The following is a 25,670-nucleotide window of genomic DNA, read 5'->3' on the forward strand; positions in this document are numbered from 1 at the left end:
CCCTGAACGGTAATGGAGAGGTAACAGAGAGGTGAGACGTCTTGACGACGGAGACCGGGGTGAGAAGGTGATGAAGCAGTACTTCATGACCTGTAACCGATAAACAACCTGCATTTAGAAAGTTTGAGCTGAGGGAGAAAGTGTGGTGGAACAAGAATGATTAGCATTAAGTATCTTGTTAGCTGGATCGAATTCTCCGTTAGCTAGCCAGAGAAATGTTCAGCAACATTTAGCCAACTTAACTGATCAAATAATTGAGTTTATGGTGTGAAAAATTAGCTGGCTAATTGTCAACATCAGATGAGCCAACGTTAGTAACCTAACCAAATTTGCTATAGTATTAACTTGTAACGTTATAGGACTCCTTGCCGTTCCTCAAGCTGGCAATCTGTGTGAAATGTTAACTAGCTACTATCTGTGTGAAATATTAACTAGCTACTATCTGTGAACTAATGTTTTCCTTTTACAGTATGTGATTTATTTTCAGAATGAGAGAATTAGGTGAAAATGAGGCGTTGCTTGTTAAACAGTTAAGAGTAGCTGGAGCTGGATGCCTCTATAGAGGTGAAGGGAAGACCACACACTTTCCCTCTGTCTCACTTCTTCAATACAGTGGATATAAAGGGGTATGCCAGGTGTACTCTCTGCCTGAAAGAGATCAGTTATACCAACAAAGAGTATCATGCTCTGCTGCTGGCACATTGTAGAACAGATGTCCACAAGCAGAAAGTGTGAAATGTAATAATGTGCCGTGAAGCCCAAAGATATTGCTTTTATTGTGTTGAACTTGACAGTAACTCTTGTGTGTGAGAAGTGAGATTATTAAATGTTTTACTCAGTGAATGTAATTTCTGCACATGTAGCCTTGTGCACTTGATCGACTACTATACTGGCCACTATAATAGAGCAAAAATAGAATGTCTATTCGTTTCATTGTATTTCTACTTAAGATGTTTTTTTTCCCCACGTGCAATATTTAGATGTGTGGTCACCAGCATTCTATTATAAAGGCTGTCATGGTAACAAGCGTTCTATTATAAAGGCTGTCGTGGTAACAAGCGTTCTATTATACAGGCTGTCGTGGTAACAAGCGTTCTATTATACAGGCTGTCGTGGTAACGAGCGTTCTATTATAAAGGCTGTCGTGGTAACAAGCGTTCTATTATAAAGGCTGTCGTGGTAACAAGCGTTCTATTATACAGGCTGTCGTGGTAACAAGCGTTCTATTATACAGGCTGTCGTGGTAACAAGCGTTCTATTATACAGGCTGTCGTGGTAACAAGCGTTCTATTATAAAGGCTGTCGTGGTAACAAGCGTTCTATTATAAAGGCTGTCGTGGTAACAAGCGTTCTATTATAAAGGCTGTCGTGGTAACAAGCGTTCTATTATAAAGGCTGTCGTGGTAACAAGCGTTCTATTATAAAGGCTGTCGTGGTAACAAGCGTTCTATTATAAAGGCTGTCGTGTTAACAAGCGTTCTATTATAAAGGCTGTCGTGGTAACAAGCGTTCTATTATAAAGGCTGTCGTGGTAACAAGCGTTCTATTATAAAGGCTGTCGTGGTAACAAGCGTTCTATTATAAAGGCTGTCGTGGTAACAAGCGTTCTATTATAAAGGCTGTCGTGGTAACAAGCGTTCTATTATAAAGGCTGTCGCGGTAACAAGCGTTCTATTATAAAGGCTGTCGCGGTAACAAGCGTTCTATTGTAAAGGCTGTCGCGGTAACAAGCGTTCTATTGTAAAGGCTGTCGCGGTAACAAGCGTTCTATTGTAAAGGCTGTCGCGGTAACAAGCGTTCTATTGTAAAGGCTGTCGCGGTAACAAGCGTTCTATTGTAAAGGCTGTCGCGGTAACAAGCGTTCTATTGTAAAGGCTGTCGCGGTAACAAGCGTTCTATTGTAAAGGCTGTCGCGGTAACAAGCGTTCTATTGTAAAGGCTGTCGCGGTAACAAGCGTTCTATTGTAAAGGCTGTCGCGGTAACAAGCGTTCTATTGTAAAGGCTGTCGCGGTAACAAGCGTTCTATTGTAAAGGCTGTCGCGGTACCAAGCGTTCTATTGTAAAGGCTGTCGCGGTAACAAGCGTTCTATTGTAAAGGCTGTCGCGGTAACAAGCGTTCTATTGTAAAGGCTGTCGCGGTAACAAGCGTTCTATTGTAAAGGCTGTCGCGGTAACAAGCGTTCTATTGTAAAGGCTGTCGCGGTAACAAGCGTTCTATTGTAAAGGCTGTCGCGGTAACAAGCGTTCTATTGTAAAGGCTGTCGCGGTAACAAGCGTTCTATTGTAAAGGCTGTCGCGGTAACAAGCGTTCTATTGTAAAGGCTGTCGCGGTAACAAGCGTTCTATTGTAAAGGCTGTCGCGGTAACAAGCGTTCTATTGTAAAGGCTGTCGCGGTAACAAGCGTTCTATTGTAAAGGCTGTCGCGGTAACAAGCGTTCTATTGTAAAGGCTGTCGCGGTAACAAGCGTTCTATTGTAAAGGCTGTCGCGGTAACAAGCGTTCTATTGTAAAGGCTGTCGCGGTAACAAGCGTTCTATTGTAAAGGCTGTCGCGGTAACAAGCGTTCTATTGTAAAGGCTGTCGCGGTAACAAGCGTTCTATTGTAAAGGCTGTCGCGGTAACAAGCGTTCTATTATAAAGGCTGTCGTGGTAACAAGCGTTCTATTATAAAGGCTGTCGTGGTAACAAGCGTTCTATTATAAAGGCTGTCGTGGTAACAAGCGTTCTATTATAAAGGCTGTCGTGGTAACAAGCGTTCTATTATAAAGGCTGTCGTGGTAACAAGCGTTCTATTATAAAGGCTGTCGTGGTAACGAGCGTTCTATTATAAAGGCTGTCGTGGTAACGAGCGTTCTATTATAAAGGCTGTCGTGGTAACAAGCGTTCTATTATAAAGGCTGTCGCGGTAACAAGCGTTCTATTGTAAAGGCTGTCGCGGTAACAAGCGTTCTATTATAAAGGCTGTCGTGGTAACAAGCGTTCTATTATAAAGGCTGTCGTGGTAACAAGCGTTCTATTATAAAGGCTGTCGTGGTAACAAGCGTTCTATTATAAAGGCTGTCGCGGTAACAAGCGTTCTATTGTAAAGGCTGTCGCGGTAACAAGCGTTCTATTATAAAGGCTGTCGTGGTAACAAGCGTTCTATTATAAAGGCTGTCGCGGTAACAAGCGTTCTATTATAAAGGCTGTCGTGGTAACTGCAATATTAGTGTATTGTTTTTTTTTCTCAAGACTTGAGTGTCATTTGCAGTGACGTCTTGGCAACAAATAACATTGTAAAGGGTTTAAACACTGGTTCCCCTGCTGGTTCAATGAACCATAAACAACTAATGAACATGCACCTGTGGACCGGTCGTTAAGACACTAACAGCTTACAGACGGTAGGCAATTAAGGTCACAGTTATGAAAACATAGGACACTAAACAGGGACACATTATTCCATGTCTGTGGAACTTGTTCAGTTTGCTGAAAATAAACGCAGTTGACAGTGAGAAGACGTTTCTTATTTTGCTGAATTTTTATACAGTACCAGTCAAGTTTGCACACGCCTACATTCATTTTTTTTAATTTTTTTTTAAAACTTTTTTCTACATTGTAGAATAATAATGAAGACATCAAAACTATGAAATAACACATATGGAATAATGTAGTAACCAAAAAAGTGTTAAACAAAGCCAAATATATTTTTGATTATTCAAAGTAGCCAACCTTTGCCTTGATGACAGCTTTGCACACTCTTGGCAAAGCATCACCTTCCATGAGCGGGGTATTTATTTTTGAACTCAAATCAATGAGCCCAATCACTTCTCCATGACAACAAATTCATAAACAGAGTAGGGCTGGCTAATAAGTCCTTAGTATTGGGGTCATTCTCAAGTAAAACAATTTGGCTAATCTATTCTTCCAAGTCCTATTCCTTAACATTTTTATTTATTTAACGAGGCAAGTCAGTTAAGAACAGGCCACCTGCCTCCCCTCCACTCTAACCACTAGGCTACCTGCCTCCCCTCCACTCTAACCACTAGGCTACCTGCCTCCCCTCCACTCTAACCACTAGGCTACCTGCCTCCCCTACACTCTAACCACTAGGCTACCTGCCTCCCCTCCACTATAACCACTAGGCTACCTGCCGTCCCTCCACTCTAACCACTAGGCCACCTGCCGCCCCTCCACTCTAACCGCTAGGCCACCTGCCTCCCCTCCACTCTAACCACTAGGCTACCTGCCTCCCCTCCACTCTAACCGCTAGGCTACCTGCCTCCCCTCCACTCTAACCACTAGGCTACCTGCCTCCCCTCCACTCTAACCACTAGGCTACCTGCCGCCCCCCCCTCCACTCTAACCACTAGGCTACCTGGCCCCCCCTCCACTCTAACCACTAGGCTACCTGCCTCCCCTCCACTCTAACCACTAGGCTACCTGCCCCCCCTCCACTCTAACCACTAGGCTACCTGCCGCCCCTCCACTCTAACCACTAGGCTACCTGCCGCCCCTCCACTCTAACCGCTAGGCTACCTGCCTCCCCTCCACTCTAACCGCTAGGCTACCTGCCGCCCCTCCACTCTAACCATTAGGCTACCTGCCGCCCCTCCACTCTAACCGCTAGGCTACCTGCCGCCCCTCCACTCTAACCGCTAGGCTACCTGCCGCCCCTCCACTCTAACCGCTAGGCTACCTGCCTCCCCTTCACTCTAACCGCTAGGCTACCTGCCTCCCCTCCACTCTAACCGCTAGGCTACCTGCCTCCCCTCCACTCTAACCACTAGGCTACCTGCCTCCCCTCCACTCTAACCACTAGGCTACCTGCCTCCCCTACACTCTAACCACTAGGCTACCTGCCTCCCCTACACTCTAACCACTAGGCTACCTGCCTCCCCTACACTCTAACCACTAGGCTACCTGCCGCCCCTCCACTCTAACCACTAGGATACCTGCCGCCCCTACACTCTAACCACTAGGCTACCTGCCTCCCTTCCAATCTAACCACTAGGCTACCTGCCTCCCCTCCACTCTAACCACTAGGCTACCTGCCGCCCCCCCCTCCACTCTAACCACTAGGCTACCTGCCTCCCCTCCACTCTAACCACTAGGCTACCTGCCGCCCCCCCCTCCACTCTAACCACTAGGCTACCTGCCTCCCCTCCACTCTAACCACTAGGCTACCTGCCGCCCCCCCCTCCACTCTAACCACTAGGCTACCTGCCTCCCCTCCACTCTAACCACTAGGCTACCTGCCTCCCCCTCCACTCTAACCACTAGGCTACCTGCCTCCCCCCCCTCCACTCTAACCACTAGGCTACCTGCCTCCCCCCCCTCCACTCTAACCACTAGGCTACCTGCCTCCCCCCCCCTCCACTCTAACCACTAGGCTACCTGCCTCCCCCCCCCTCCACTCTAACCACTAGGCTACCTGCCTCCCCCCCCCTCCACTCTAACCGCTAGGCTACCTGCCCCCCCCCCCCCCCCCCCCACTCTAACCGCTAGGCTACCTGCCGCCCCTCCACTCTAACCGCTAGGCTACCTGCCGCCCCTCCACTCTAACCGCTAGGCTACCTGCCTCCCCTACACTCTAACCGCTAGGCTACCTGCCGCCCCTCCACTCTAACCGCTAGGCTACCTGCCGCCCCTCCACTCTAACCGCTAGGCTACCTGCCTCCCCTACACTCTAACCGCTAGGCTACCTGCAGCCCCTACACTCTAACCGCTAGGCTACCTGCAGCCCCTACACTCTAACCGCTAGACTACCTGCCGCCCCTCCACTCTAACCACTAGGCTACCTGCCTCCCCCCCCCTCCACTCTAACCGCTAGGCTACCTGCCCCCCCCCCCCCCACTCTAACCGCTAGGCTACCTGCCGCCCCTCCACTCTAACCGCTAGGCTACCTGCCGCCCCTCCACTCTAACCGCTAGGCTACCTGCCTCCCCTACACTCTAACCGCTAGGCTACCTGCCGCCCCTCCACTCTAACCGCTAGGCTACCTGCCGCCCCTCCACTCTAACCGCTAGGCTACCTGCCTCCCCTACACTCTAACCGCTAGGCTACCTGCAGCCCCTACACTCTAACCGCTAGGCTACCTGCAGCCCCTACACTCTAACCGCTAGGCTACCTGCCGCCCCTACACTCTAACCGCTAGACTACCTGCCGCCCCTCCACTCTAACCACTAGACTACCTGCCGCCCCTCCACTCTAACCACTAGACTACCTGCCGCCCCTCCACTCTAACCACTAGGCTACCTGCCCCCCTCCACTCTAACCGCTAGGCTACCTGCCGCCCCTCCACTCTAACCGCTAGGCTACCTGCCCCCCTCCACTCTAACCGCTAGGCTACCTGCCTCCCCTCCACTCTAACCGCTAGGCTACCTGCCGCCCCTCCACTCTAACCGCTAGGCTACCTGCCGCCCCTCCACTCTAACCGCTAGGCTACCTGCCGCCCCTCCACTCTAACCGCTAGGCTACCTGCCGCCCCTCCACTCTAACCGCTAGGCTACCTGCCGCCCCTCCACTCTAACCGCTAGGCTACCTGCCGCCCCTCCACTCTAACCGCTAGGCTACCTGCCTCCCCTCCACTCTAACCGCTAGACTACCTGCCGCCCCTCCACTCTAACCGCTAGGCTACCTGCCGCCCCTCCACTCTAACCGCTAGGCTACCTGCCTCCCCTACACTCTAACCGCTAGGCTACCTGCCGCCCCTCCACTCTAACCGCTAGGCTACCTGCCGCCCCTCCACTCTAACCGCTAGGCTACCTGCCTCCCCCCTCCACTCTAACCGCTAGGCTACCTGCCTCCCCCCTCCACTCTAACCGCTAGGCTACCTGCCTCCCCCCCCTCCACTCTAACCACTAGGCTACCTGCCTCCCCCCCCCTCCACTCTAACCACTAGGCTACCTGCCTCCCCCCCCCTCCACTCTAACCACTAGGCTACCTGCCTCCCCCCCCCTCCACTCTAACCACTAGGCTACCTGCCTCCCCCCCCCTCCACTCTAACCACTAGGCTACCTGCCTCCCCCCCCCTCCACTCTAACCACTAGGCTACCTGCCTCCCCCCCCCTCCACTCTAACCACTAGGCTACCTGCCTCCCCCCCCCTCCACTCTAACCACTAGGCTACCTGCCTCCCCCCCCCTCCACTCTAACCACTAGGCTACCTGCCTCCCCCCCCTCCACTCTAACCACTAGGCTACCTGCCTCCCCCCCCCCCCCCCCCACTCTAACCGCTAGGCTACCTGCCTCCCCTCCACTCTAACCACTAGGCTACCTGCCGGGTAATAGGGGTTTATTGGAATGACTGTAATTCTGATAGATTTTTAATGTAAAGATATAATTGAATCGTATTATTATATGTAGTAGAAAGCGATGGGTTAGCAGAAGCCTACATAACCAACCCATAAAGTAAACGGTAACATCCATATATGGCCAGCTATGTAAACTTTAACATTGCAGGATAAATCAATAGATGTCGTTCAGTTGGTAACATGCTTTTGTCTTGTAATGCCTCTTAAGGGGAAAGTAATCTAAAAGTAACAGAATGTAATCAGATTACATTACTGAGTTCAGGTAATCTGAAAGTTACGTTACTGATTACAATTTTAGACAGGTAAATTGTAACTAACTTATTACATTTAGAAAGTAACCTACCCAACCCTGGTCTGTCTGTCTGTCTGTCTGTCTCTGTCTGTCTCTGTCTGTCTCTGTCTGTCTGTCTAATGTATTTATAAAGCCCTTTTTACATCAGCTGATATCTCAAAGTGCTGTACAGAAACCCAGCATAAAACCTCAAACAGCAAGCAATGCAGGTGTAGAAGCACGGCGGCTAGGAAAAACTCCCTCGAAAGGCAGGAACCTAGGAAGAAACCTAGAGAGGAACCAGGCTCTGAGGGGTGGCAAGTCCTCTACTGGCTGTACTGGGTAGACCAGAGGAACCAGGCTCTGAGGGGTGGCCAGTCCTCTACTGGCTGTACTGGGTAGAGAGGAACCAGGCTATTAGGGGTGGCCAGTCCTCTACTGGCTGTACTGGGTAGAGAGGAACCAGGCTATTAGGGGTGGCCAGTCCTCTTCTGGCTGTGCAGGGTGGATATTATAACAGAACATGGTCAAGTTGTTCAAATGTTCATAGATGACCAGCAGGGTCAAATAATAATCACAGTGGTTGTCCGAGGGTGCAACAAGTCAGCACCTCAGGAGAAAATGTCAATTGGCTTTTCATAGCCGATCATTCAGAGTTAGACAGCAGGTGCGGTAGAGAGAGTAGAAAACAGCAGGTCTGTCTGCCTGCCTACCTACCTGTCTCTGTCTGTCTGCCTGCCTACCTGTCTCTGTCTGTCTGCCTGCCTGCCTACCTGTCTCTGTCTGCCTGCCCGCCTACCTGTCTCTGTCTGTCTGCCCGCCTACCTGTCTCTGTCTGTCTGCCCGCCTACCTGTCTCTGTCTGTCTGCCCGCCTACCTGTCTCTGTCTGTCTGCCCGCCTACCTGTCTCTGTCTGTCTGCCCGCCTACCTGTCTCTGTCTGTCTGCCCGCCTACCTGTCTCTGTCTGTCTGTCTTTCTGACTTATGTCTTTGTCGTTTTATTTATCATCTGAAAAAAATATATATTGGTCATTGATTTAAAAAGAAATATATATATTTTTTAAAATATCGATGATATATATATATTATATATATCATCGATATTTTAATATTTTTTGCTTTCTCATGGATTTGTTGGTTGTGTGTTTCGTTACAGGTTCTGTCCCATCCTAACGTAGTGCGTTTCTTCGGCCACCGGAGGGAGGGGCCGACTGTCTATCTGTTCCTGGAGTACTGCAGCGGTGGAGAGCTATTCGACAGGATTGGTGAGACTGATAGAGCCAGCAGCCAATCACAACACTGAGATTGGCTGATTTGAATCCTATCTCAGGCTAGGGGCCATCTCACACTTAAACAACTCTACTTCTCTCTCTCTCTCTCTCTCTCTCTCTCTCTCTCTCAGAGCCTGATTTGGGGATGCCAGAGAGAGAAGCTCACAGGTTTTTCCAGCAGTTGATAGCAGCTGTGGTGAGTGACAGTTATCCAGGAGGGTTAGAGGTCGGGGTTAAAGGGACTGAGGCAGAAACAGGGTGTAGCGTTGTTGCAATGTCCTTTTTTGTCAATACCCTCCGGCATTCGAGGGTACTGAGCTGTAAGGGTTGTGTTCTCGCTTGGTTCCTTTATCTATATGCTGTTCATTAGAGTAGCAGATACAATCTCAGGAGGACGGGTCACGTGTGCTAGCAAGGCAGAGGTCCCGAGTTCACACCAGGTATGGGCCGAATCGGGAGGAAGTGGTACTCCCGACGCAATCAGCATGATGTCCTTTACATAGGCCTAGCTATTCTTTAACTATGCAGCGCCCCTAGAGGTCGGGGGGGGAAGGCCCCTAGAGGTCGGGGGGGGGGGGGGGGGGGCCTAGAGGTCAGGGGGGCCCTAGAGTAGACTTGCAGTCTTGATCATCCATGGTCTTCTGTAGCTCAGTTGGTAGAGCATGGCGCTTGGGGTTTGATTCCTGGGACCACCCATATGTAAAATGTCATTTTAGATAAAAGCATCTGCTAAATGGCATATACTGGATTTAATCTCTCTCTCTCTTCCCCCACGCGCTCTCTCTCGCTCGCCCTCTTCCCCCCGCACTCCCTCTCCCCCGCTCTCCCTCTCCCCCGCACTCCCTCTCCCCTGCTCTCCCTCTCCCCTGCTCTCCCTCTCCCCTGCTCTCCCTCTCCCCCGCACTCCCTCTCCCCTGCTCTCCCTCTCCCCTGCTCTCCCTCTCCCCCGCACTCCCTCTCCCCTGCTCTCCCTCTCCCCTGCTCTCCCTCTCCCCTGCTCTCCCTCTCCCCCGCACTCCCTCTCCCCTGCTCTCCCTCTCCCCTGCTCTCCCTCTCCCCCGCACTCCCTCTCCCCTGCTCTCCCTCTCCCCTGCTCTCCCTCTCCCCTGCTCTCCCTCTCCCCCGCACTCCCTCTCCCCCGCACTCCCTCTCCCCTGCTCTCCCTCTCCCCTGCTCTCCCTCTCCCCTGCTCTCCCTCTCCCCTGCTCTCCCTCTCCCCTGCTCTCCCTCTCCCCTGCTCTCCCTCTCCCCTGCTCTCCCTCTCCCCCGCACTCCCTCTCCCCTGCTCTCCCTCTAGGAATATCTCCACAGTGTAGGTATCACCCACAGAGACATCAAGCCTGAGAACATTCTCCTGGACGATAAAGGTGTGTGTGTGTTTTGACTGAGTGTGTGCTAGTAGTGCTCATTTGACTTTGACATAATGGTGTATACTGTGTTCTGCTACTTGTGTGTGTGTGTAGATAACCTGAAGTTGTCGGACTTCGGTCTAGCTACGATGTTCCGTCACCGTGGGCGAGAGCGGCGTCTGAACAGGCTGTGTGGAACTCTTCCGTACGTCGCGCCTGAGCTGCTCAGCAAATCAGAGTTCAGCGCTCAACCAGCTGACGTCTGGGCCTGCGGCATCGTCCTCACCGCCATGCTGGCTGGAGGTAAGGGTGGTGTGTGTGAACTCAAATACGACAAGGTTCCAGTTTAGTTTAGTACAATACCTGGTTCATCTACAACGAGACTCCTGCGCAGGCACACTAATAACAGAAATATAGGGATACTTAAAATATGAAGTGAACAGTTTGTGTGACATTGGAAAGTTGCTCTGGAACCTCTGTGTGTGTGTGACCGTGTTGCTATGGTTACAGAGTTGCCGTGGGACCAGCCCAGCGAGAGCTGCCAGGAATATTCTGATTGGCTGCAGAAGAAGACCTACCTCTCCCCCTGGAAGAAGATTAAACACACCCCCCTCAGTAAGACCCCACACCCCCCCCCTATATATATAGAGAGAAATGTGTGTGGATAGATAGATATATATATATAGAGATATAGAAATGTGTGTATAGATAGATATAAATATAGATTTGTGTCAACTCCATGGATCTATTGTCTAAACTCCATGATTCTATATGCAGGTGAAGTCGGAAGTTTACGTACACCTTAACCAAATACATTTAAGTTCCGTTTTTCACAATTCCTGACATTTAATCCTAGTAAAAATTCCCTGTCTTAGGTCAGTTAGGATCAACACTTTATTTTAAGAATGTGAAATGTCAGAATAATAGTAGAGTGATTTATTTCAGCTTTTATTTCTTTCATCACATTCCCAGTAGGTCAGAAGTTTACATACACTCAATTAGTATTTGGTAGCACTGCCTTTAAATTGTTTAACTTGGGTCAAACGTTTCGGGTAGCCTTCCACAAGCTTCCCACAATAAATTGGGTGAATTTTGGCCCATTCCTCCTGACAGAGCTGGTGTAACTGAGTCAGGTTTGTCGGCCTCCTTGCTCACACACACTTTTTCAGTTCTGCCCACACATTTTCTATGGGATTGAGTTCAGGGCTTTGTGATGGCCACTCCAATACCTTGACTTTGTTGTCCTTAAGCCATTTTGCCACAACTTTGGAAGTATGCTTGGGGTCATTGTCCATTTGGAAGACCCATTTGTGACCAAGCTTTAACTTCCTGACTGATGTCTTGAGATGTTGCTTCAATATATCCACAAAGTTTCCTTTCTCATGATGCCATCTATATTGTGAAGTGCACCAGTCCCTCCTGCAGCAAAGCACCCCCACAACATGATGCTGCCACCCCCATGCTTCACGGTTGGGATGTTGTTCTTCAGCTTGCAAGCCTCCCCCTTTTTCCTCCAAACATAACGATGGTCATTATGGCCAAACAGTTCTATTTTTGTTTCATCAGACCAGAGGACATTTCTCCAAAAAGTACGAGCTTTGTCCCCATGTGCAGTTGCAAACCGTAGTCTGGCTTTTTTATGGCGGTTTTGGAGCAGTGGCTTCTTCCTTGCTGAGCGGCCTTTCAGGTTATGTCGATATAGGACTCGTTTTACTGTGGATGTAGATACTTTTGTACCTGTTTCCTCCAGCATCTTCACAAGGTCCTTTGCTGTTGTTCTGGGATTGATTTGCACTTTTCGCACCAAAGTACATTAATCTCTAGGAGACAGAACGTGTCTCCTTCCTGAGCGGTATGACGGCTGTGTGGTCCCATGGTGTTTATACTTGCGTACTATTGTTTGTACAGATGAACGTGGTACCTTCAGGCGTTTGGAAATTGCTCCCAAGGATGAACCAGACTTGTGGAGGTCCACAATTTTTTTTCTGAGGTCTTGGCTGATTTCTTTTGATTTTCCCATGATGTCAAGCAAAGAGGCACTGAGTTTGAAGGTAGGCCTTGAAATACATCCACAGGTACACCTCCAACTGACTCAAATGATGTCAAATAGCCTATCAGAAGCTTCTAAAGCCATGACATAATTTTCTGGAATTTTCCAAGCTGTTTAAAGGCACAGTCAACTTAGTGTATGTAAACTTCTGACCCACTGGAATTGTGATACAGTGAGTTATAAGTGAAATAATCTGTCTGTAAACAATTGTTGGAAAATTACTTGTCATGGACAAAGTAGATGTCCTAACCGACTTGCCAAAACTATAGTTTGTTAACAAGAAATGTGTGGAGTGGTTGAAAAATGAGTTTTATTGACTCCAACCTAAGTGAATGTAAACCTCCGACTCCAACTGTATTTATTGATGTGTCTGAACTCCATGGTTCTATATAGAGATATGATGTGTGTGTATATATAATATAATATAATATATATATAATAGATCTGTATATATAATGGGTATATATAATACACTACCTTTTAAAAGTTTGGGGTCACTTAGAAATGTTCTTGATTAAATTGTTTACTCTTTTTTTTTTAAAGCAGTTTTTTGGTCCATTAAAATAACATCAAATTGATCAGAAATACAGTGAAGACATTATTGTTGTAAATGACTATTGTAGCTGGAAACGGCTTTTTTAATGGAATATCTACATAGGCGTTCAGAGGCTCATTATCAGCAACCATCACTCCTGTGTTCCAATGGCACGTTGTGTTAGCTAATTCAAGTTTATCATTTTAAAAGGCTTATTGATCAAATCAAATTTATTTATAAAGCCCTTCTTACATCAGCTGATTATATTAAAGTGCTGTACAGAAACCCAGCCTAAAACCCCAAACAGCAAGCAATGCAGGTGTAGAAGCACGGTGGCTAGGAAAAACTCCCTAGAAAAGCCAAAACCTAGAGAGGAACCAGGCTATGAGGGGTGGCCAGTCCTCTTCTGGCTGTGCAGGGTGGATATTATAACAGAACATGGTCAAGATGTTAAAATGTTCATAAATGACCAGCATGGTCAAATAATAATAATCATAGTAGTTGTCGAGGGTGCAACAAGCACGTCCGGTGAACAGGTCAGGGTTCCATAGCCGCAGGCAGAACAGTTGAAACTGGAGCAGCAGCACGGCCAGGTGGACTGGGGACAGCAAGGAGTCATCATACCAGGTAGTCCTGAGGCATGGTCCTAGGGCTCAGGTCCTCCGAGAGAAAGAGAGAATTAGAGAGAGCATATTTAAATTCTCACAGGACACCGGATAAGACAAGAGAAATACTCCAGATGTAACAGACTGACCCTAGCCCCCCGACACATAAACTACTGCAGCATAAATACTGGAGGCTGAGACAGGAGGGATCAGAAGACACTGTGGCCCCATCCGACAATACCCCCGGACAGGGCCAAACAGGCAGGATATAACCCCACCCACTTTGCCAAAGCACAGCCCCCACACCACTAGAGGGATATCTTCAACCACCAACTTACCATCCTGAGACAAGGCCGAGTATAGCCCACAGAGATCTCCGCCACGGCTCAACCCAAGGGGGGGGCGCCAACCCAGACAACCCAGACAATTAGAAAACCCTTTTGCAAGTATGTTAGCACAGCTCAAAACTGTTGTTCTGATTTAAAGAAGCAAAAAAACTGGCCATTTAACTAGTTCAGTAGCAGCTACCGTCCCTGCAGGAGGCCTTTTGCTAGGCCGTCATTGTAAATAAGTATTTGTTCTTAACTGACTTTCCTACTTAAAAAAAGACACCCCTACAAAACACCAGTCTCAACGTCAACAGTGAAGAGGCGACTCCGGGATGCTGCCCTTCTAGGCAGAGTTGCAAAGAAAAAGCCATATCTCAGACTGGCCAATAAAAAGAAAAGATTAAGATGGGCAAAAGAACACAGACACTGGACAGAGGAACTCTGCCTAGAAGGGCAGCATCCCGGAGTCGCCTCTTCACTGTTGACGTTGAGACTGGTGTTTTGCCGGTACTAATTAATGAAGCTGCCAGTTGAGGACTTGTGAGGCATCTGTTTCTCAAACTAGACACTCTAATGTACTTGTCCTCTTGCTCAGTTGTGCACCGGGGCCTCCCACTCCTCTGTCTATTCTGGTTAGAGCCAGTTTGCTCTGTTCTGTGAAGGGAGTAGTACACAGCGTTGTATGAGATCTTCAGTGTCTACACTGTATTTTTGATCAATTTGATGTTATTTTAATGGACAAAAAAATAGCTTTTCTTTCAAAAACAAGGACTTTTCTAATTGAGCCAAAACTTTCGAGTGTGTGACATACACACACCAGTAGATAGAACTGTGGAGTTTAGACATACATGTATTCGGTTATATATAATTGTATTTATTGATGTGGGTTTAGGCCTACTATCTAAACTACTCCAGGCTTTGCCAGAAGAGAGGCTATCTATCTCTGATCTGAAGACCGACCCGTGGTTCATTCAGACCTTCACACCCGTAGCCTCTCACAACAACCTGCTACGCTCTGACAGACTACTACTACACAGGAACAACAGGTGGGTTGTTTTATAACTGTTATTGTTTGTGTGTGTTTGTGTCTAGTGTTGCTACGGGCGGCAGGAAACCTAGCGCATTGGGCCAGTCACTGAACGGTTAATAGTTTGAATGTGTAGAATTTGCCGATGTGCTCTTGAGCAAGACACTTAACCCTAATTTCTCCAGGGTGGCCGTCGATAGTGGCAGACCCTGGCTGTGACCCCACTCTCAGGGGGAGTTGGGAGCAGCGGAGTAATGGTGTGTGTGTGTGTGTGTGTGTGTGTGTGTGTGTGTGTGTAGTGATAGGGTGCAGTTCTCCAGCTCCCAGCCAGACCCAGCGCTCGGTGTGTGGGAGGGAAGTGTGTGTGTCGGAGTGCCAGACCAGGTCAGCTTCTCTCAGCCGGCCAGACCAGACAACATGCTGCTGGGGAGTCAGCTACTGGGCACGCCTGGACCCAGCCAGGTACCACTCACACACACTAGTGTTGCACGGTTATACTGAACTTTGGTACTTTTTATATTCTACAACATGGAAACGTGGACAACAGTTCTGTACTAGAATTTAGATACTTCTGTCAAAATGTCTCACGTCGTACTGATTGAGAGGATCAAATCAAATTTTATTTGTCACATGCACCGACTTCAAGTGTAGACCTTACCATGAAATACTTACAAGCCCTTAACCAACAATGCAGTTCAAGAAATAGTTAAGTAAATATTTACCAAATAAACTAAAGTAAAAAATGTTATAAAATAACAATGAGGCTATATACAGGGGGTACCAGTACCGAGTCAATGTGGAGGCTATATACAGGGGGTACCGGTACAGAGTCAATGTGGAGGCTATATACAGGGGGTACCGGTACAGAGTCAATGTGGAGGCTATATACAGGGGGTACCGGTACAGAGTCAATGTGGAGGCTATATACAGGGGGTACCAGTACAGAGTCAATGTGGAGGCTATATACAGGGGGTACCGGTACAGAGTCAATGTGGAGGCTATATACAGGGGGTACCGGTACAGAGTCAATGTGGAGGCTATATACAGGGGGTACCTGTACCGAGTCAATGTGGAGGCTATATACAGGGGCTACCGGTACAGAGTCAATGTGGAGGCTATATACAGGGGGTACCGGTACAGAGTCAATGTGGAGGCTATATACAGGGGGTACCGGTACAGAGTCAATGTGGAGGCTATATACAGGGGGTACCGGTACAGAGTCAATGTGGAGGCTATATACAGGGGGTACCGGTACAGAGTCAATGTGGAGGCTATATACAGGGGGTACCAGTACAGAGTCAATGTGGAGGCTATATACAGGGGGTACCGGTACAGAGTCAATGTGGAGGCTATATACAGGGGGTACCGGTACAGAGTCAATGTGCAGGTTAGTCGAGGTCATTTCTACATTTAGTTATGGGTAAAGTGACTGCATAGATAATCAACAGCGAGTAGCAGCAGTGTAAAAACTCGAGGGGGGGGGTGTCAATGTAAATAGTCCGGTGGCCATTTTATTAATTGTTCAGCAGTCTTTTGGCTTGGGGGTAGAAGCTGTGGAGGAGCCTTTTGGAACTAGACTTGGCGCTCCGGTATCGCTTGCCGTGCGGTAGCAGAGAGAACAGGCTGTAACTTGGGTGACTGGAGTCTTTTGACAATTTTTGGGGCCTTCCTCTGACACCGCCTAGTGTAGAGGTCCTGGATGTCAGGAAGCTTGGCCGTACTGATGTACTGCGCTGTATGCGCTACCCTCTATGCCGAGCAGTTGCCATACCAGACCGTGATGCAACCGGTCAGGATGCTCTCGATGGTGCAGCTGTAGAACTTTTTGAGGATCTGGGGACCCATGCCAAATCTTTGCGGTCTCCTGAGGGGGAAAAGGTTTTGTCGTACCCTCTTCACGACTGTCTTGGTGTGTTTGGACCATGATAGTTCGTTGGTGATGTGGACACCAAGGAACTTTAAACTCTCGACACGCTCCACTACAGCCCCATCGATGTTAATGGGGGCTTGTTCGGCCCTCCTTTTCCTGTAGTCCACGATCTGCTCCTTTGTCTTGATCACATTGAGGGAGAGGTTGTTCTCCTGGCACCACACGGCCAGGTCTCTGACCTCCAGGCTCTCGTTGTCTGATCAAGCCTACCACTGTTGTGTCGTCAGCAAACTTAATGATGGTGTTGGAGTGGTGCTTGGCCACGCAGCCTTGGGTGAACAGGGAGTACAGGAGGGGACTGAGTACGCACCGCTGAGGGGCCCCTGTGTTGAGGATCAGCGTGGCAGACATGTTGTTACCTACCCTCACCACCTGGGGACGGCCCGTCAGGGAGTCCAGGATCCAGTTGCAGAGGGAGGTGTTTAGTCCCAGGGTCCTTAGCTTAGTGATTTGCTTTGAGGGCACTATGGTGTTGAAAGCTGAGCTGTAGTCAATGAATAGTATTCTCACATAGGTGTTCCTTCTGTCCAGGTGGGAAAGGGCAGTGTGATCAAGATTGTGTGATCTGTTGGGTGCTATGCAAATTGGGAGTGGGTCTAGGGTTTCTGGGATGGTGTTGATGTGAGCCATGACCAGCCTTTCAAAGCACTTCATGGCTCATGTAGGCAGGTTACCTTCGCTTTCTTGGGCCCAGGGACTATGGTGGTCTGCTTGAATGCATGCTTCAACCTCTCCCTGGCCGAGTCTGTAATACCTACATGTTTCAAGCAGACCACCATAGTCCCTGTGCCCAAGAACACAAAGGTAACCTGCCTAAATGACTACAGACCCGTAGCACTCACGTCTGTAGTCATGAAGTGCTTTGAAAGACTGGTAATGGCTCACATCAACACCATTATCCCAGAAACCCTAGACCCACTCCAATTTGCATACCGCCCAAACAGATCCACAGATGATGCAATCTCTATTGCACTCCACACTGCCCTTTCCCACCAGGACAGAAGGAACACCTATGTGAGAATGATGTTCATTGACTACAGATCAGTGTTCAACACCGTAGTGCCCACAAAGCAAATCACTAAGCTAAGGACCCTGAGACTTAACATGAAATAATTTGTGTTTTTATGTTCCGGTATTATTGCTTGTTTTCTATATCAATTAAACATATCTCCTTGTCTCTCTCTCGTGTGTGTGTGTGTGTGTGTGTGTGTGTGTGTGTGTGTGTGTGTGTGTGTGTGTGTGTGTGTGTGTGTGTGTGTGTGTGTGTGTGTGTGTGTGTGTGTGTGTGTGTGTGTGTGTGTGTGTGTGTGTGTGTGTGTGTAGACACCGTGGCAGCGGCTGGTTCGGAGGATGACGAGGTTCTTTACGACTCTGGACTCTTCAGCTTCCTGCTCCGCTCTGAGGGACACCTGTATCGACCTGGGCCACACCTTCAAACACACCTGCACCAACCAGGTACACACACCCCTTCAGACACACCTGTACCAACCAGGTACACACACACACACCCCTTCAGACACACCTGCACCAACCAGGTACACACACACACCCCTTCAGACACACCTGCACCAACCATTTTTACATTACACACACACACCCCTTCAGACACACCCGCACCAACCATTTTTACATTTCACACACACACACACACACACACACACACACACCTGCACCAACCATTTTTACATTACACACTCACACACACACACACACACCTGCACCAACCATTTTTACATTACACACACACACACACACACACACACACACACACACACACACACCCCTTCAGACACACCTGCACCAACCATTTTTACATTACACACACACACACACACACACACACACACACACACACACACACACACACCCCTTCAGACACACCTGCACCAACCAGGTACACACACACCCCTTCAGACACACCTGCACCAACCAGGTAGACATACATGCACCAACCATTTTTACATTACACACACACCTTTTCAAATACACCTGCACCAAATACTAGTTTTGTCCGACTCGGCACAACTCTAAATTAAAACATTTTGTTGGTAGCATTGGTGCTCCCAATTCACAGAAGTTATGAGAACAATAAGAGTTCGGAGCACCAGAAGATATTTGAGGGATGCAGCCTATATTGAACAATAAGAGTTCGGAGCACCAGAAGATATGAGGGATGCAGCCTATATTGAACAATAAGAGTTCGGAGCACCAGAAGATATTTGAGGGATGCAGCCTATATTGAACAATAAGAGTTCGGAGCACCAGAAGATATTTGAGGGATGCAGCCTATATTGAACAATAAGAGTTCGGAGCACCAGAAGATATTTGAGGGATGCAGCCTATATTGATTATAGCTACCCTTCTGAAGCATCGGTTGTGTCCTAGAAATTAATATGTAACCCTGTAAAGACATTTTTTATAAACGCTAAAATGTTGGTTTATGAATGTAAAATGCGGCCCGCCAATGGAGATGCATCCAACTGCAATATAATGAAATGTAGAGCCGGTAATATGGGTTACAACTGCGAGTGAAGCATCATCAATCAAATCAAATGTTATTTGGTCACATACACATGGTTAGCAGATGTTAATGCGAGTGTAGCGAAATGCTTGCGCTTCTAGTTCCGACAGTACAGCAATATCTGACATGTAATCTAACAACTACCTAATGCACACAAACAAGTAAATGAATGGAATAACAATATAATGGATGAGCAATGACAGAGCAGCATAGGCAAGATGCAATAGATGGTATAAAGTATTTACATATGAGATGAGTAATACAAGATATGTAAACATTATTAAAGTGACTAGTGACTCCATTTGTTAAAGTGGCCAATGATTCGAGTCAGTATGTAGGCAGCAGCCTCTCTGTGTTAGCGATGGCTGTTTAACAGTCTGATGGCCTTGAGATAGAAGCTGTTTGCGCTGCCTTCACCATACTGTCTGTGTGGGTGGACCATTTCAGTTTGTCTGTGATGTGTACGCCGAGGAACTTAACTTTCCACCTTTTCCACTACTGACCCGTCGATGTGGATAGGTGGGCTGCTCCTTCTGCTGTTTCCTGAAGTCCACGATCATCTCCTTTGTTTTGTTGACGTTGAGTGAGATGTTGTTTTCCGGACACCACACGCCGAGGGCCCTCACCTCCTCCCTGTAGGCTGTCTCGTTGTTGTTGGTAATCAAGCCCACTGCTGTTGTCTGCAAACTTAATTGAGTTGGAGGCGTGCATGGCCGCGCAGTCGTGGGTGAACAGGGAGTACAGGAGAGGGCTGAGCACGCACCCCTGGGGGGCCCCAGTGTTGAGGATCAGCGGGGTGGAGATGTTGTTTCCTACCTTCACCACCTGGGGGCGGCCCGTCAGGAAGTCCAGGACCCAGTTGCGCAGGGCGTGGTTGAGACCCAGGGTCTCAAGCTTGATGATGAGCTTGGAGGGTACTATGGTGTTGAACGCTGAGCTGTAGCCAATGAACATCATTCTCACATAGGTGTTCCTTCTGTCCAGGTGTGAAAGGGAAGTGTGGAGTGCTATTGAGATTGCGTCATCCTTTGGATCTGTTGGGGCGGTATGCGAATTGGAGTGGGTGAAGGGTTTCCGGGATGATGGTGTTGATACGAGCCATGGCCAGCCTTTCAATGTACTTCTTGTCTTTCAACATGAGTGCTACGGGGCGGTAATCATGTAGGTAGGTTACCTTCATTTTATTCTCTTTCCGACAGATGAGATCTGAACCAGGGAAGACCTTGTCCTTGTAGACCAATTTGGGTTTCCAATCTCTCCAAAAGAATGTGGTGATCAATGGCGTCAAAAGCAGCACTATGGTCTAGGAGCACGAGGACAGACGCAGAGCCTCGGTCTGACGCCATTAGAAAGTAATTTACCAACTTCACGAGTGGTCTCAGTGCTATGGTAGAGGGGTCTCAGTGCTATGGTAGAGGGGTCTCAGTGCTATGGTAGAGGGGTCTCAGTGCTGTGGTAGAGGGGTCTCAGTGCTGTGGTAGAGGGGTCTCAGTGCTATGGTAGAGGGGTCTCAGTGCTATGGTAGAGGGGTCTCAGTACTGTGGTAGAGGGGTCTCAGTGCTATGGTCTCAGTGCTATGGTAGAGGGGTCTCAGTGCTGTGGTAGAGGGGTCTCAGTACTATGGTAGAGGGGTCTCAGTGCTGTGGTAGAGGGGTCTCAGTGCTATGGTCTCAGTGCTATGGTAGAGGGGTCTCAGTGCTATGGTAGAGGGGTCTCAGTACTATGGTAGAGGGGTCTCAGTGCTATGGTAGAGGGGTCTCAGTGCTATGGTCTCAGTACTATGGTAGAGGGGTCTCAGTGCTATGGTAGAGGGGTCTCAGTGCTATGGTAGAGGGGTCTCAGTGCTATGGTAGAGGGGTCTCAGTGTAGAGGTCTCAGTGCTATGGTAGAGGGGTCTCAGTACTATGGTAGAGGGGTCTCAGTGCTATGGTCTCAGTACTATGGTAGAGGGGTCTCAGTACTATGGTCTCAGTGCTATGGTAGAGGGGTCTCAGTGCTGTGGTAGAGGGGTCTCAGTACTATGGTAGAGAGGTCTCAGTACTATGGTAGAGGGGTCTCAGTGCTATGGTAGAGGGGTCTCAGTGCTATGGTAGAGAGGTCTCAGTACTATGGTAGAGGGGTCTCAGTGCTATGGTAGAGGGGTCTCAGTGCTATGGTCTCAGTGCTATGGTAGAGGGGTCTCAGTGCTATGGTAGAGGGGTCTCAGTGCTATGGTAGAGGGGTCTCAGTGCTATGGTAGAGGGGTCTCAGTGCTGTGGTAGAGGGGTCTCAGTGCTATGGTAGAGGGGTCTCAGTGCTGTGGTAGAGGGGTCTCAGTGCTATGGTAGAGGGGTCTCAGTGCTATGGTAGAGGGGTCTCAGTGCTGTGGTAGAGGGGTCTCAGTACTATGGTAGAGGGGTCTCAGTGCTATGGTAGAGGGGTCTCAGTGCTATGGTAGAGGGGTCTCAGTGCTATGGTAGAGGGGTCTCAGTGCTATGGTAGAGGGGTCTCAGTGCTATGGTAGAGGGGTCTCAGTGCTATGGTAGAGGGGTCTCAGTGCTATGGTAGAGGGGTCTCAGTGCTGTGGTAGAGGGGTCTCAGTGCTGTGGTAGAGGGGTCTCAGTGCTGTGATAGAGGGGTCTCAGTGCTATGGTAGAGGGGTCTCAGTGCTATGGTAGAGGGGTCTCAGTGCTATGGTAGAGGGGTCTCAGTGCTATGGTAGAGGGGTCTCAGTGCTATGGTAGAGGGGTCTCAGTGCTATGGTAGAGGGGTCTCAGTGCTGTGGTAGAGGGGTCTCAGTGCTATGGTAGAGGGGTCTCAGTGCTATGGTAGAGGGGTCTCAGTGCTGTGGTAGAGGGGTCTCAGTGCTGTGGTAGAGGGGTCTCAGTGCTATGGTAGAGGGGTCTCAGTGCTATGGTAGAGGGGTCTCAGTGCTATGGTAGAGGGGTCTCAGTGCTGTGGTAGAGGGGTCTCAGTGCTGTGGTAGAGGGGTCTCAGTGCTGTGATAGAGGGGTCTCAGTGCTGTGGTAGAGGGGTCTCAGTGCTGTGGTAGAGGGGTCTCAGTGCTGTGGTAGAGGGGTCTCAGTGCTGTGGTAGAGGGGTCTCAGTACTATGGTAGAGGGGTCTCAGTGCTATGGTAGAGGGGTCTCAGTGCTGTGGTAGAGGGGTCTCAGTGCTGTGGTAGAGGGGTCTCAGTACTATGGTAGAGGGGTCTCAGTGCTATGGTAGAGGGGTCTCAGTGCTATGGTAGAGGGGTCTCAGTGCTATGGTCTCAGTGCTATGGTAGAGGGGTCTCAGTGCTGTGGTAGAGGGGTCTCAGTGCTGTGGTAGAGGGGTCTCAGTGCTATGGTAGAGGGGTCTCAGTGCTATGGTAGAGGGGTCTCAGTACTATGGTAGAGGGGTCTCAGTGCTATGGTAGAGGGGTCTCAGTGCTATGGTAGAGGGGTCTCAGTGCTATGGTCTCAGTGCTGTGGTAGAGGGGTCTCAGTACTATGGTAGAGGGGTCTCAGTGCTATGGTAGAGGGGTCTCAGTGCTATGGTAGAGGGGTCTCAGTACTATGGTAGAGGGGTCTCAGTACTATGGTAGAGGGGTCTCAGTGCTATGGTAGAGGGGTCTCAGTGCTATGGTAGAGGGGTCTCAGTGCTGTGGTAGAGGGGTCTCAGTGCTGTGGTAGAGGGGTCTCAGTGCTGTGGTAGAGGGGTCTCAGTGCTGTGGTAGAGGGGTCTCAGTGCTGCGGTAGAGGGGTCTCAGTGCTATGGTAGAGGGGTCTCAGTGCTATGGTAGAGGGGTCTCAGTACTATGGTAGAGGGGTCTCAGTGCTATGGTAGAGGGGTCTCAGTGCTATGGTAGAGGGGTCTCAGTACTATGGTCTCAGTGCTATGGTAGAGGGGTCTCAGTACTATGGTCTCAGTGCTATGGTAGAGGGGTCTCAGTGCTGTGGTAGAGGGGTCTCAGTGCTGTGGTAGAGGGGTCTCAGTGCTATGGTAGAGGGGTCTCAGTGCTATGGTAGAGGGGTCTCAGTGCTATGGTAGAGGGGTCTCAGTGCTATGCTAGAGGGGTCTCAGTGCTATGGTAGAGGGGTCTCAGTGCTATGGTAGAGGGGTCTCAGTACTATGGTAGAGGGGTCTCAGTGCTATGGTAGAGGGGTCTCAGTGCTATGGTCTCAGTGCTATGGTAGAGGGGTCTCAGTGCTATGGTAGAGGGGTCTCAGTGCTATGGTAGAGGGGTCTCAGTGCTATGGTAGAGGGGTCTCAGTGCTATGGTAGAGGGGTCTCAGTGCTATGGTAGAGGGGTCTCAGTGCTATGGTAGAGGGGTCTCAGGACTATGGTAGAGGGGTCTCAGTGCTATGGTCTCAGTGCTATGGTAGAGGGGTCTCAGTGCTATGGTAGAGGGGTCTCAGTGCTATGGTAGAGGGGTCTCAGTGCTGTGGTAGAGGGGTCTCAGTACTATGGTAGAGGGGTCTCAGTACTATGGTAGAGGGGTCTCAGTGCTATGGTAGAGGGGTCTCAGTGCTATGGTAGAGGGGTCTCAGTACTATGGTAGAGGGGTCTCAGTGCTATGGTAGAGGGGTCTCAGTGCTATGGTAGAGGGGTCTCAGTGCTGTGGTAGAGGGGTCTCAGTGCTATGGTAGAGGGGTCTCAGTGCTGTGGTAGAGGGGTCTCAGTGCTATGGTAGAGGGGTCTCAGTGCTATGGTAGAGGGGTCTCAGTACTATGGTAGAGGGGTCTCAGTGCTATGGTAGAGGGGTCTCAGTGCTATGGTAGAGGGGTCTCAGTACTATGGTAGAGGGGTCTCAGTGCTATGGTAGAGGGGTCTCAGTGCTATGGTAGAGGGGTCTCAGTACTATGGTCTCAGTGCTATGGTAGAGGGGTCTCAGTACTATGGTCTCAGTGCTATGGTAGAGGGGTCTCAGTGCTGTGGTAGAGGGGTCTCAGTGCTGTGGTAGAGGGGTCTCAGTGCTATGGTAGAGGGGTCTCAGTGCTATGGTAGAGGGGTCTCAGTGCTATGGTAGAGGGGTCTCAGTGCTATGCTAGAGGGGTCTCAGTGCTATGGTAGAGGGGTCTCAGTACTATGGTAGAGGGGTCTCAGTGCTATGGTAGAGGGGTCTCAGTGCTATGGTCTCAGTGCTATGGTAGAGGGGTCTCAGTGCTGTGGTAGAGGGGTCTCAGTGCTATGGTAGAGGGGTCTCAGTGCTATGGTAGAGGGGTCTCAGTGCTATGGTAGAGGGGTCTCAGGACTATGGTAGAGGGGTCTCAGTGCTATGGTCTCAGTGCTATGGTAGAGGGGTCTCAGTGCTATGGTAGAGGGGTCTCAGGGCTATGGTAGAGGGGTCTCAGTGCTATGGTCTCAGTACTATGGTAGAGGGGTCTCAGTGCTATGGTAGAGGGGTCTCAGTGCTGTGGTAGAGGGGTCTCAGTGCTATGGTAGAGGGGTCTCAGTGCTGTGGTAGAGGGGTCTCAGTACTATGGTAGAGGGGTCTCAGTGCTATGGTAGAGGGGTCTCAGTGCTATGCTAGAGGGGTCTCAGTGCTATGGTAGAGGGGTCTCGGTGCTATGGTAGAGGGGTCTCAGTGCTGTGGTAGAGGGGTCTCAGTGCTGTGGTAGAGGGGTCTCAGTGCTGTGGTAGAGGGGTCTCAGTGCTGTGGTAGAGGGGTCTCAGTGCTATGGTAGAGGGGTCTCAGTGCTATGGTAGAGGGGTCTCAGTGCTATGGTCTCAGTGCTATGGTAGAGGGGTCTCAGTACTATGGTAGAGGGGTCTCAGTGCTGCGGTAGAGGGGTCTCAGTGCTATGGTAGAGGGGTCTCAGGACTATGGTAGAGGGGTCTCAGTGCTATGGTAGAGGGGTCTCAGTACTATGGTAGAGGGGTCTCAGTGCTATGGTAGAGGGGTCTCAGTGCTATGGTAGAGGGGTCTCAGTGCTATGGTAGAGGGGTCTCAGTGCTATGGTAGAGGGGTCTCAGTGCTATGGTAGACAGAGTGTCATCCTTTTCTTTCGACCAATCAATTAGTCTAAATGTTTAACCGTGATTTTCCTTATATAGACACACACCTAATGTGTTTGAAAATAAATCACTACATCTGCACTGAGCTTGTCTGATGCTTTAAGCACACTGTTTTATTAAATAATTAAGACACAAATTACTCAAAGAGCCTGATGGTCACACTGGGTTAAAAAGAAAATGACAGCGAGTGTGATTGGCACACGTTGTCTCGCTCCCCCTACTGCAGCGAAAAGGCAGCGCGGCTGGTGATCGCAGCAGCCTCAGCGCGGCTAGTGTTCGCAGCAGCCTCAGCGCGGCTAGTGTTCGCAGCAGCCTCAGCGCGGCTAGTGTTCGCAGCAGCCTCAGCGCGGCTAGTGTTCGCAGCAGCCTCAGCGCGGCTAGTGTTTGTAGCAGCCTCAGCGCGGCTAGTGTTTGTAGCAGCCTCAGCGCGGCTAGTGTTTGTAGCAGCCTCAGCGCGGCTAGTGTTTGTAGCAGCCTCAGCGCGGCTAGTGTTTGTAGCAGCCTCAGCG

The 25,670-nt window shown here is 49.6% G+C and overlaps 1 protein-coding gene across 2 annotated transcripts in view; it reads left to right on the forward strand.

Moving 5' to 3' along the window:
* The window catches only part of chek1 (checkpoint kinase 1), a 40,229-nt gene that overhangs the window by 6,903 nt on the left and 7,656 nt on the right, over positions 1 to 25,670 (forward strand). For both annotated transcript variants that reach the window (XM_014129921.3, XM_045690328.2), the window contains exons 4-11: positions 8,721 to 8,829; positions 8,967 to 9,031; positions 10,133 to 10,202; positions 10,299 to 10,487; positions 10,695 to 10,799; positions 14,596 to 14,749; positions 15,030 to 15,192; positions 17,984 to 18,115. In XM_014129921.3, the coding sequence (XP_013985396.1) occupies positions 8,721 to 8,829; positions 8,967 to 9,031; positions 10,133 to 10,202; positions 10,299 to 10,487; positions 10,695 to 10,799; positions 14,596 to 14,749; positions 15,030 to 15,192; positions 17,984 to 18,115 (987 nt within the window). The remainder of the gene's footprint in view (positions 1 to 8,720; positions 8,830 to 8,966; positions 9,032 to 10,132; positions 10,203 to 10,298; positions 10,488 to 10,694; positions 10,800 to 14,595; positions 14,750 to 15,029; positions 15,193 to 17,983; positions 18,116 to 25,670) is intronic.

Source organism: Salmo salar, chromosome 11 (assembly GCF_965601325.2).
Source record: "Salmo salar chromosome 11, fSalSal1, whole genome shotgun sequence".
In the NCBI taxonomy this organism is placed as follows: Eukaryota; Metazoa; Chordata; class Actinopteri; order Salmoniformes; family Salmonidae; genus Salmo; species Salmo salar.